The sequence below is a fragment of the Ambystoma mexicanum genome, chromosome 1p, assembly GCF_040938575.1.
Source record: "Ambystoma mexicanum isolate Mex_15411 chromosome 1p, UKY_AmexF1_1, whole genome shotgun sequence".
In the NCBI taxonomy this organism is placed as follows: Eukaryota; Metazoa; Chordata; class Amphibia; order Caudata; family Ambystomatidae; genus Ambystoma; species Ambystoma mexicanum.
Genome location: NC_090921.1, coordinates 412649263 through 412662092, shown reverse-complemented (window position 1 = coordinate 412662092; position 12830 = coordinate 412649263). Strand labels below are relative to the sequence as shown.

Here is a 12830-nt window from a genome sequence, read left to right as displayed (position 1 = left end):
AACACTTTTTCTCCAATGTTAGACATTTGGCTTTTAATTATACACAGTTTCTGAAACGCCCTTTGTGATTACACATGTTTCGACGTCTCCAGCGTCTTTTTCAAATCAGGGCTGATTCTATTAATATTGTTTCAATGTTCATATTACATGGTTTCGGTTTAGAGTTCATGGGTTAAATCCCTGTGAAGCGAGTCCCGTTCCGAAAAGTCCTTGTGCTTTGAATAAAGAGCTGGACAAAAACGGAATAACCCTGACGAAAAAAAAACAGAGGCTCCCGCGCCTTCCTACGAAATCTGACGAAGCCGCCAAAGAATCCCAAGCTAAAAGAGAACAACAAAAAACAGGACAACAATAAAACACCACAGTGGAAAAATTCAGAAAACAACACACTAAAAGAAAACGCGCGAACAACTGATTGCAACGGCAAAGACGCAGAAATAGAAGAGCTAATCAACTTATCAACATATACAGAAGAATTGATCGACCAATCAGAAGAAGCGCAAATTGAAATTACAGAAGGCTCCATGATCATAATAGACGAATAAGAAGAGGAGCAACCTGAAGAAAATAAAACTCAGGAAAACTCCATTTATGAAATTAGCCTCGATGAGATATCCAAAGCGGATAGGGAAGACGATGAAGAGTCAATCACAGACTCGAATGACAAACCCCCACCTGCAGAGAATGACGAAAACAACAAAGACAAGACTGACACAAGGAACAGCCACATGACAAATGCAATAAAACTACCAATCTTCATCCACCCACATAGCAAACAAACAAAGAAAAAAGAAAAGAAAATAAAGCAAAAACAACGAGTGAAAGCGACAACCTCATAATGAACCGTACCAACGTGCTCAGACTAATTCAAGCAATCCCAAGAATGCAGTAAATAACAACAAAAGATATGCATACTGTAGAATTCTGCAACGAAATAACAACTGACCAAGTGAAGATCACATTTACAGAAGAAAAAGTTATGAACAAAATGATAGAGAACAAATCAACCTTTATGCAGCTGGGATTTGAAGTATCTCTGATCGAAGAAACGTTTAACATGGAGGAATAAAAACATCTTGCACACTGGACTAGAAGAGAATCCGACACCAATGAAAATATATACACCAAACAGACAGACTCTCAGAGCAAAACACCTGCTCAAGAATATCCAAGAGACCAGAATAAAGAAAAGGAAAACGATTACAAAGACTTTCAAACCCGGCATGAGCTCTACCGGAAATACGGAATATGGAGACATCAAGATAACACTACATGGGAAAATGAAGAAAGCTATAGTCAAAGAAGATAACAATTAAAAGAAAGAAACACGAACACCACCACGTTATGCTCATGGAACACCCGGGGTCATAGTCACCTATTCCACGCAAAAAATACAAAGCTACCATTGGCCGACATAATTTGTCTCCAGGAAACTTGCATAACAGAACAACCAATAAGCGATGGATATACAGTAATAATGAACCCAGCAATCCAGAAGAAAAAGGGCCGCCCATCATCCGGTCTCATAACGCTAATTAAAAACGGGAGGAATCTCCACCTCATAGAATTTGCAAACATAAATCTGTGGATCCAAATAACGATACTTAAATGCAAAACAGAAAAACCGGCGAAAGAACCAACAAATAGACACCACAGGGAAGAGAAAACATGGTGCCTAATGAACCTTTACTGGAACCCAGTAAGCAGATCAGATGAGAAATTCATAGATGCAGTATTCTCGACTCTAGACAACGCCAAAGAGGCACAGAATATCTCGGAATGTATAATATGCAGAGATTTAAACATTCACATATTCGACAAAGAAGGGAAAGAATTAGAAAAAAACTTCCAGTCGACCAGAGCTAAGAAATGGAATAAAGAAACAACATGCCGGAACCTGAGTAGGTCAGACACAATAGACACAATAACAGGAAGAAAGATGGAAACCTGGGCAAGATGGAACTCCATAGCAACAATCGACTACATATACTTGTCCAAAGGTATATATAATGACCTCAGCGAAACACAAAACATCAAAACAAAAACCAGCGACCACTTCATAATGAGAAGAACTTGGAACACAGTGAAATCAATTAACGTTAGAATGGAATCAACAGATTTGGAGATAAACAACGGAAGAAACAGACTAAGAATTGGTCAAAAAACGATAGAAGAACTTCCGAACATAATGAGCAACTCAACATTAGCAGACAATGAAAAGATCAACTACAAATGGTTACTCTTACCCTACAATTCCCAGAATAGACCCTTTAACGAAAAAAAAGCGATAAAAAATCACGCCCATTCCTTCAATGAGAAAATAAGAACCAAAAAAAAAGGAACTGACAACCAAAATAAAAGCGATACTTAAGCAAAATACAAATGAGAAAACAAAACAACTAAAAGCAGCGAAACAGGAATATAGAAACTGGATAAACAACAACAGAGCCATAATAATGCAAGATGACGCTGAGAAGATGCTCCAAACCATAAACAAAAGAAATACAAGACAACTATGGACGTTGCTACATGGCCAAACCCAAATACAAAATACTCATTGCTGATGTACCCGAGGCAGGTTGGACAACATACTTTACAGAGATATATGGAAACAGAAAAACCATGAAAAGAAAAATCCAAGACACGAAACACAGAACATGGCTATGGGAATGGGACTTTGAAGACATACAAAAAGCAATCAGATCCCTAAACATATCCAGAGCACCAGGCCCGGATGGTCTATCAAATATGATATTGAAACAAAACCCAGAAGCATGGGGAGCAATATGCAAGAGCATATTCGAAATGATCCAGAGAACCAAATAAATCCCTAAAACATGGAGGCAAGCGACGATAATACCGATATTCAAACATGGCTCCACAAAAGACCCACAAAATTACCGACCGCTAGCATTGCTCGATCCACTGGGGAAAATCTTCGCCAAACTCCTACTAGAGAATTTGAACAGATGGGCAACAAAAGAAAAAAAATACGCAACTAGACAAACGGTGTTCGTAAAAACGATTGGCACTAATATCAACCTACTACTGCTAAATACTGAAACACAAAGCCAGAAGAACGAAATCACAAATTTATGCTGCATTTGTAGACTTAAGACTGGCCTTCGACTCCGTGAACAGAGATACCCTATGGGAAAAGCTGAATACGTGGAAGTGCCCAAACAACATCATTGAACCCATCAAACTCTTACTTATATAAAAATAACAGCATAAGAGTCAGACTATCGAAGGAAGGCACTCTGACTGAACACATCAGAACTTGGAACGGCCTGAAACAAGGATGCCCGCTGGCCGCCACGCTTTTTCACCTTTATATGGCAGATCTTGAAGAAAACATCTACATACCACAAATGAATCCCCCAAAAATATATAATACAGCAATACCATGCATTCTATATGCTGACGACATAGTGCTGCTGGCAAAAACACCCAGAGAACTGCAGATAGCGCTGAAAAATCTAGAAGCATACATGGGAAAGAACCAGCTACAAATCAACACACAGAAAACGAAAATCATGACATTAAAGAAAGAAAAAAGGAAAAACTGAAAAAAGTCCTCCTTCCACATAGGAAAAGACAGAGTGGAGCAAGTAAAGACAATAAAATATCTCGGAGTATGGATATCACAATCCCCGACTGAAGAAGAATGGACGCAGTTACTCAAAGACAAGACTGCATCACTTGCGAGACAGGCTAAAACAATACACAGAAGATATGGAAAATTCTCCTTAACTCCAGTAGTTACCTTCTACAAGCAAAAAGTAACAGCAGTGCTAACCTATGGAGCAGAGGTGATGATAAACATAGACAAATCCATCTGGACTCAATTAGAGGGAACATTTTGGAACAAAGTGTTAAACCTACCAATGTCCCTGCCTGCATCACGCATACGAGCAGAACTTGCCTTACAATGACTTGAATCCATCGTACTATGGAAACAACTCCATAGAAACAACCTATACAGGAAAATCATGAGTCAAAGCTATGCACCACCACTCGAAATACTCAGATCCAACAAAAACAACAAAGCAGAACACACCCTTGCAATATGGAAAAGAGCGATAGAAGACAAAAGAATAGAACAAGACACATCCCTGGAAATGCTGTTAGAAAGACCCCAAAAAGCAAAGATCAAAATCAAGGAGAATGACTGGATGAAAACGACACAAGACAAAGGGCCTCATTACACGGTAGGCGGTAAACCATGGCGCTATTATGGTTCATGCCAGTAATTTACCGGTACCGCCTTGGAGGAAAGGGAAATTACCGCCCTATTCCAAGGTTGGGAAGGCAGTAATTCCTCCTTCCTCCATTGCCCTTCCCCAAATTGCGGTACCATAATTAGCACCCCGGTCCCTTTGCAGGTTTGTTTTTTAACACCTGCTAAAAGCAGCCGTTAATGTACCAACCCGCAAAGGGACCTCGTAGTAAGGCGGTAAGGGTTTACCGGTACCGGTAAAATACTGGTACCGGTAAACCCTTACTGCCTACCGTGTAATGAGGCTCAAAGTCAAGTATCAACACCATATGCATTGCGCACTTGATTCCAGAAGAATTTATTAATTACCGGCGTACCTGACAATGTTCCCCTCCTCAAAAATAAGAGACGCATTCATGACACTGCGCCTAAATATCCTCCCAACACGAGAAATAATGGCAGCGAGGAAGCAAATCCCAAAGCAGAAGAATATTGTCAATTTTGCAAAGACAAAAAAACAACAGAGACCCTACATCACATAATCATGATTTGCCCTGCTCTTGATGAAAAAAGGCAACTATCCACAGAATGGTTCATGAAAACGACAAAGATCCTCAACCCAGAAGACCGTTGGGCACCGATGATAGCAGGAAACGAAAAACAACTGATCTTTGCCTTAATATCGTTCTGGAACAACATAATGAATTTAAGACAAACAGGTTAAAGAAACAATCAGCTAAAGAAACTAAAACCAAAGCAAATCTCAGAGGACAAAGGAGAGCCAACCCCATGAGATGAAACATTCAGCGTAGCTCAGTTGATTAGCAACCAGAGGAGAGGGCACTAAGATGAGAGGTTTGAATTCAAACCAAACCATTTTTAAATTTTAAAAATTAAATAAATAAATATGGCGCCAAAGCCAGAGGGCGTCCAGGCGCTGATCATTACAGAAGGAATAGGGAGACCTTCAAAAATTCCAGAACATTACTCAAATAACCTAGTTTTCAGACGTTTCCTAAAAACAGTGTGGCTATCTTCTTTTCGCATGGATTCTGGCAGTTCATTCCATGCTTGGGCTGCTAAAACCAGGAAAGAGCTGCCTCTTCCCTGGGCTCTTTTTACGCTGTCAACTTTCAGAAGGAATGCTTTTGTGGATCGTTGTTTTCTCATAGGTTGGTATAATACCAACCTCTCTCTGAGATATAAGGGAGCCGTCCCTAAGATACACTTGTGAGCAAGCATCAGTATCTTAAAGGCAACTTTTGCTGCCACCGGTAGCCAGTGTAGCTTTTTCCTGGCTACAGATACTGGATCTTTTTGTGGTAGTTGGTGCACAATGCGTACAGCTGCATTCTGTGATCTTTGAAGAATTCGGATAGACTTTTTGCTCGCTGCCCCTAAAAGGGAGTTGCAGTAGTCCAACCGTGAGAGAATAGCAGCCCTCGCCAACTTGGCACAGTTCTCCTTCGAGATCATTGGTCTAATCAATCTTAAAATTCTAAGATAATGGTTGGTATTTTTCACGATCAGTTGAACATGTGCATCCGCATTGAGGTTTGCCTCCATGAAGGCACCCAGAGTCTTGACCTTAGTCGCAACTGTTATCTGATTCTCTTCTATCAAGAAGATTTCATAGGCCTGGCTCAGATTTTTCCTTGCTTGTCTCGAGCCATAAATCATTAGCTTGGTTTTAGCTGCATTCAAACATAACCAGTTTGTGTACATCCAGTTCTTAACTTCCTGGTGTGTTTTTTAGCTTCTCCTGGTCCTCTGTAAAGTTTTCACTCAATTCCTTTGTGAGCTGAAAGTCGTCAGCATAGTTGGAGAAAAATAATCCTAATCTCTCTAACTCTTGGCACAATGGCTGGATATATATATATTAAAAAGCAGGGGCGAGAGGCAGGCCCCCTACAGGACTCCACACGTCAATACCGTTGCCTCAGATGTATTGTCTCCCCAATACACCTTTGATCTGTGCCCTTCCAAAAACAATCTCACCCAGGTTATTGCCTCTTCAGAGAGCCCCCTGTCATTCTCAGCCTGTCCAATAATATCTGATGGTCTGAGATATCAAAGGCTGCTGAAAGATCTAAAAGGGTCAGCAGCCCTAGTCCACTTCTTTCCAAGGTTTCCAGCATTTGTGTTTGAAGATCGACCAAGGCACTCTCCGTGCCGTGAGCGCATCTAAAACCTCACTGCTTCCTATGAAAGATTCCTGCCACTTCCATATGTGTCTGATGATGTGAAGCCGCAAACTTGACCACTAGTTTGAGAAGGAACAGGGTATTCGTAATCAGCCACAGATTTGTAGTGTCCATTGGATCAAGCCCTTGTTTTTTCACCGGTGGAGTAATAGCCGCATCTTTTATAAGTTGCGGGGTGGTACTATACTTAAAGGAAGCATTGACAAATCTACAAAGAAACGGGATAAAAATACACTGATGTTCAAAAATAGTTTTTGAGGATAGTAGGTCTCCCGGACAATTAATTGGATGCATATTTTTCAGAATTTCTTTAATTCCCATCCCAGTTGTCTCCTTGAAACTAAAACCACTGGAGGACATACCCTGATTAGATGTCCTTTGACCAGGGATAAACCTTTCACCTAGTCTACTTTGATGTTCTTCTCTAAAAAAAAATCTGATTGTGACTGTTTCCAGCCCAGCGAGTTCCTTCCTAATCTTATTCTGGGCAAGCAGAAGTTTGTCCACGAATGCGTGTTGCGCTCGTTTGCAATCCTCCTTGGAGGGATTAATGTTCTGCGTCAGGGCTCTGGGTTTTTCCCAGGATTTGCAAAATTGTGTGTCCATCTCGACTGAGCCTGATGCCCAACATGTCCACCTATATTTAAGCTTGGAATAGGATAGTCGGGGCCTCATCACGAGGTGGGCGATAACGCCGGCGCTAATAGCGCTGGTGTTATTAGCCCTACCGCCAAACCCTCCGGCGCTATTAGCGCCGGATCACGGGTTTGGCGGAACAGATATTGCCCATTCCCCATTGAGCCCATTCGGGAATTCCCCATTCCCCGTTGGACTCAGTTGGAAAATTCTGTGCTTTTACCGCCGGCGGATTTCCCGCCGGTGGTAAACGCGCCGAAAATCGGCAAATTCTCAGCGGATTCCCCCCCAGCTCAGAGCTGGGGGGAAATCAGCCGAATCCATGATTTGGCGGACCCTTAATTGCGGCGGTAACAGCACTACCGCTGATTTTTGAAGGGCTGTTAAAAGCAAATGGGCAGATAGAGAGGATTGAGACCAAGTTACTTGCATCCATCTCCCAAGCTCGTGTTATCATGTATAGATATGGTAAATTCTCTATTCTTCCGGCTTGGCACTATTGGACTAAGAAAGTTGTCCCCACATTACTATATGGCCTAGAAACTCTTCCAGTAGATTCTACTTTTAAATTTGATCTATGGGAAGCTAAATACTGGCGTGCAATTCTGCATCTCCCTCAATGTGTCCCCATATCATGGATGAGATACGAGCTTGGTCTAACCTCTCTTGAAGCCCATTACAACTGGCGAATATGCTCACTTTTTGGGAAATGTCTGGTGTCGTCCAATGAAAACGTATTACTAAACACGCTTTCTCGCCTTGTATTTGCGGTAAAAAAATCTAGATATATTGCAGAGTGGCTAACACGAGTATATCAAATAATGATAAAGGCAGACGTTCCACTTGATTTGTTGCTGTTGAACCCTGTTAAAGCTAAATTCAAAATCCACCAAACAGACTGGATCAATACATGTGACTTAACTACTATGTATCGTTCCAGTGATCCTGCCCGCTTTCCTCCAAAAAAACTTAAAACTCTTCCAGCGTACTTAGTACGCTCTCCTGCTCTAAAATATAGAGCAGGAATTATGCGTCTTCGCTTTAATCTATGGGCCACTATGGAAGTTAAAGCTAAACGTAGATTAATTAGTAAAGAACAAAATATCTGTAGATTTTGTCAAGCCTCTTCGCAAGGTGAAACTCTGGCTCACTTATTTACAGAATGCGTACCTCTGAGTGCTAACAGACAAATTGCTTTTGCCAGACATTGTCAATATTTGGGTAATGTTTCACAGGATGAATGCTGGCCGGTCCTGTTGAGCACAAACAACATTGCAATCCAAATAGCAGCTGTTAATTTTCTCATCAGTCTTAAACTAGACAATTAATTTAATTGAGACTTTAATTAAATGTTGCAAATTATAGCTTTCTCAGAACCTTTTAAGTGGTGAATAATGCATACAAAATGTTGCCTTTTAAGATTTTTTTTTTTTTTTTTTTGAGCACTGACCAAATGGTGTTTTTTCTATATAATGATCGGTGGAATTTATGTTAAATGTTGTATTTTTGTACTTCTTTCTTTTTTGTTTGAAAGGTTGATTAAATTCAACCAAATCAATAAATAAAAAAAAAAAAAAAAAAAGCACTACCGCTGCATTTAAGGGCTACCACCAAACTCTTAATGAGGCCCTCAGTGAGTTACATGTTGGATAATAGTATTTATCGCGCTCTGAAACACTTGCGTACGAGCGCGATAGAAATAACTATCAATATTTAGAAAATTATAGGAGGGGTGCATTCAATTTTTTGTATTATGGGTATAAAATGTTCCAACATCTAAACAGACATTTAAAATTATGTTACAATTAATTTCCCAATGGACAAATAGCTTCTATTTTACAGGAGTTTGTATGATTCAATGCCCTGGTGGCAATAATCAAAGATCACCCCCCTCCAGGGTGCTTGTAGGCAATCATTAGCTAGAGGGAGCTTGTGTTTGTTTTCTTCTGTCAATGCATGTAATTCTGAAGAAACAATTGAATTGAATTATAAGGACACCCCAGTCGAAAGTTACAACAAACCTGTGTGTCTTTAAGACACAGCAAACATGTCCTGTATAGCCGAATCTGAGTAGAAATTGAGCTATACAGAGCAGTTGAAAGTTTGTTTACAATTCAACTCTGAAGGCATGGACACTATGGGCCTCATTACGAGGCAAGCGCTGATGGGATGAAGGGGGCCGGTACCGAACCGGCCCCCTTCATTCCATCAGGGCTGATTATGGCGTCCTCTCCGGGTCCCGCGAGGGGAAGAGGGAGGAAACAACGGGACACTTATAATGTGCCCTTTGTTACCTCCATGCCCATTCCCATTAAGCCCGATGGGGGCTCAAATGGTAATGGGGAATGGTTCCTGCAAGGAGGACTTACCGGGTCCTCCTATGTCGGAATGACCCGGTAAGTCCCCATTGCAGGAACCCGGAAAAGGAGCCCGGTTTGGAGGCAGCCATGGAGCTAATAGCTCCATGGCTGCCTCCAAACTCGTAATGAGGCCCTATGTCATGTATAGCTGAATTTCGACTCACATTTATCTAAACAGGACATGTGTTTCGTGTCTTAAGAATTTAACTCTAAATAAACAGGGCATTGTTATAACTTTCAGAAGACTGGGGTGGGTCTTTCACACCAGTCATAATAAAGCTTTACCACTGAGCTCTTTGGCAAGGAACCTGTGTGTTCTTGTGTTTCAGTGTTCCCCTAACAGCCACACAACCTGATTTCAAGCCCTGGCCACAGGGCTGTTTACTTTATTTGGTACCTCACATTATGTTTTTTTAAATGAGCTTCTAACAGGGGATTGGAACACATAAAGTTGCTCATTGTCCATTGGCAAAATTAATTGTAACACATTTTTTAAAACGTTTTTTAGGTGTAGGTACAGTTTACACCTATAAATAATATTGAGTAAACCCCTCCTTTAATCAGGCCCAATTGATGACTGATTGTCCCCTCCCCCTCTAGAAGGGGTCTTGAGGCACAAGCCTAACACATGAATGACTTTGCCACCACAAATCACACTATGGGATCAGCCTGACAAACGATGGTTAATTTTCAAAAAATGTACAGTTAACAGACTAACATCAATATTTTGAAACATATATAGTTCTTGTAGATGATAGTTTATTATGTTTAATAACCTCATTTACAAGCAGTGGTTTCACTTGCATAACAGTTTTAGAATCACTTTTCTGAAGGTAACGTACTTTGAATGGAGACTGTTATGTTTTGGTAAAAAGAAATGGGATCTTATTTTGATCTCATGTTATATGTAGGTGTATTTTATGTAGAAGAAAACATGGTTGCATGATCAAGAGTGTTTTTTTTTGTTCTGCCAGGTTCATGTCAAGATTTCAGTTCCTACAGGCATCAAATTTGTGGGATATCCAGGCAAGCACTACTTGACAAGAAAGATGTGTGTGGCACCAAATGAATCAAAACCCATGTCCTTAGTCTTGTCCTTTGGTCAACTAGGACAAAGCAGCATCACAGGTAATATGCTATGGTACTGTCATATTTACTGAGTTCATTTGGCATTGCTCATCTCTCATTGTACCATGGACTTTTCCCCTGCGCAGATGTACCCATGGCTTTGAGTTTTGGCAGTTGTGAGTCTGAATGCACGTGTGAGGTGTCATCTATGTCAGAGAATGCAAGCTGGTGTTGTGCCTGATGAGCATGTAGCGATGCATCTAATGCATTACTATTTGAAGTGGGATACGCTGGACTTATATGGGCATTCTCTCAGCACAATCGGGTTTTCCTTCTATGATATGATATGATATTTTATTTGTATCGCGCTCGTACACAAATGTTTCAGAGCGCGACAAGGCAAGGCAGGGGAAACAGAGGAGAAACAAAAACAACAATCTTACTAGGCCCAGTGACATTGAGAACGTGCAAGTGCATGGGATGGGAAAGGGGAAAAGTGCATGGAAGGGGGAGAGTGGAAAGTGCGGAGCAGCGGAGAGACAGATAAATAATAATAAAAACACATCATATAAAAAGGGGTCGTGCAGCCAACACGTGGCAAGTGCTGTGCTTACAACAGCAGAACTGGGAAAGTCTGATAAGTGCATGAAAGAAGAAAAAGGGGGGTGGGGGACTGTATGGGTACAGATACAGTCCCCAGTGCAAGGGAGGCTGGGAGGCAGTGCAGAAAGGGTGGCATGGTGGACATGTACCTGGGCCCAGGGGACAGGAGGGTGGCCAGGTGCATAGTGCCAAGATAGAGCAGATCAGCAAGGGAGGGGGGAGGAAGCAAAGGCAGATGCAAAGAGAAAGGTCCTGAGGTGTTTCTGGAACCGGAGATGGTTCTCCTCAAGTTTCAGAGTGGCAGGGAGGCTGTTCCAGAGGGAGGCCCCCATCGAGGACAAAGATCTACCCCAGCTAGTTTCTTTGAAAAACAACTGACCCTGAGGGAGTTAGAGGTAGAGTAGCGAAGAGGGGAGGTATTTGCGGAGGGATAGCTGAAGGTATTTTGGACACAGGCACCAGAAATCCGTGTGGACAATGCATAGGGTTTTAAATGTAATCCTTGCATCCACTGGGAGCCAATGGTGAGATTTCAGAGCTGGAGAGATACGATCCCAGGGATGGGGAACAAGAACAAGTCTCGCAGTCCTGTTCAGGATTAGTTGCAGAGGGCGGAGAGTAGAGGCAGGTAGATTTAGAAAGAGGCTGTTGCAATAGTCCAACCTAGAGAGAACTAGAGCTTGGGAGACAGTGAGCTTCTGGGGGAAGAAGGTAGTTTGACTTTTTAGAGACCTCAGAGATGTGGGCGGAGAAAGAAAGTGTGAAGTCAAAGATGACCCTGAGGTTCTTAGCCTCACAGGTGGGGATAGGAGGAGGGCCAAGCGAGGCCGGCCAGAGAGAGATGGGAAAGGATGGAGAAGGTGTGCCGATGAGGAGGATCACTGTCTTGCTGGCATTCAGACAAAGATCATTTGCGGCACACCAAACTTGAATGGCAGTTAGGCAATCAGATATGAGAGAGGGAGAGGAGGTGGCTGAGGGCAGCCTGAAAATGAGTTGAGTGTTGTCAGCGTAGCACTGGAAATTTGAGCATAGAATGCAGTGGGCGAGAGTTGCCAGGTATTGGTTGAAAAGCCAGGGTGAGAGGTTAGAACCCTGGGGAACACCACAGGTAGAGAGGAAGATGGAGGACAGGATGGACCCCAGTTGGACCTGAGCCTGATCAGTGATACCCAGGTTCTCACAGAGACGGTTTAACTGGATGGTATGGTTGACTGTGTCAAAGGCAGAAGAGAGATCGAGTAGGATGAGGACAGAGGGAATGTTAGAGTCAAGGTTGGAGAGCAGATCTTCGCGGATGTTCAGGAGAGCAGTTTCCGTGCTTCTGGCTGCTCTGAAACCAGACTGGTGGATGGAGACAGCAAACTGAATCAGAATGAAGGTTAGGCTGAGAGATGGCCAGCTTCTCAAGGAGTTTTCCCAGAAAGGGAGTAATGGAGATTGGGCGATAGTTAGCCGGACAGGAAGGATCAGCTGTGGGTTTCTTGAGGAAAGGATGCAGAATGGAGTGTTTCAGCGGGGAGGGGAAGGATCCTGAGGCAAAGGAATGGTTGCAGAAATCAGCAAGGGACGGAGCGAGGGTGTCAATGGGGTCCTTGATGGTTTTAGAGGAGCAGGGATGAACCTATTTTGACGAGGCTTTCATAGATCGGACTTGTCTAGCGACCTCATAAGGTGAGAAAAGAGGAAAGTAAGAGAAGGAGGGAGGGTGGTTAAAGGAGGGTTAGCAAGCGCCGACTG

At 42.3% G+C, this 12830-nt stretch overlaps 2 protein-coding genes across 4 annotated transcripts in view; one reads left to right on the top strand and one right to left on the bottom strand.

Moving 5' to 3' along the window:
* The window catches only part of CPAMD8 (C3 and PZP like alpha-2-macroglobulin domain containing 8), a 1947746-nt gene that overhangs the window by 814783 nt on the left and 1120133 nt on the right, over positions 1-12830 (top strand). For both annotated transcript variants that reach the window (XM_069649211.1, XM_069649210.1), the window contains exon 21: positions 10394-10547. In XM_069649211.1, the coding sequence (XP_069505312.1) occupies positions 10394-10547 (154 nt within the window). The remainder of the gene's footprint in view (positions 1-10393; positions 10548-12830) is intronic.
* LOC138571718 (uncharacterized) overlaps positions 1-12830 on the bottom strand; it is a 662275-nt gene that overhangs the window by 208348 nt on the left and 441097 nt on the right. The gene's annotated exons all lie outside the window — the stretch shown is intronic.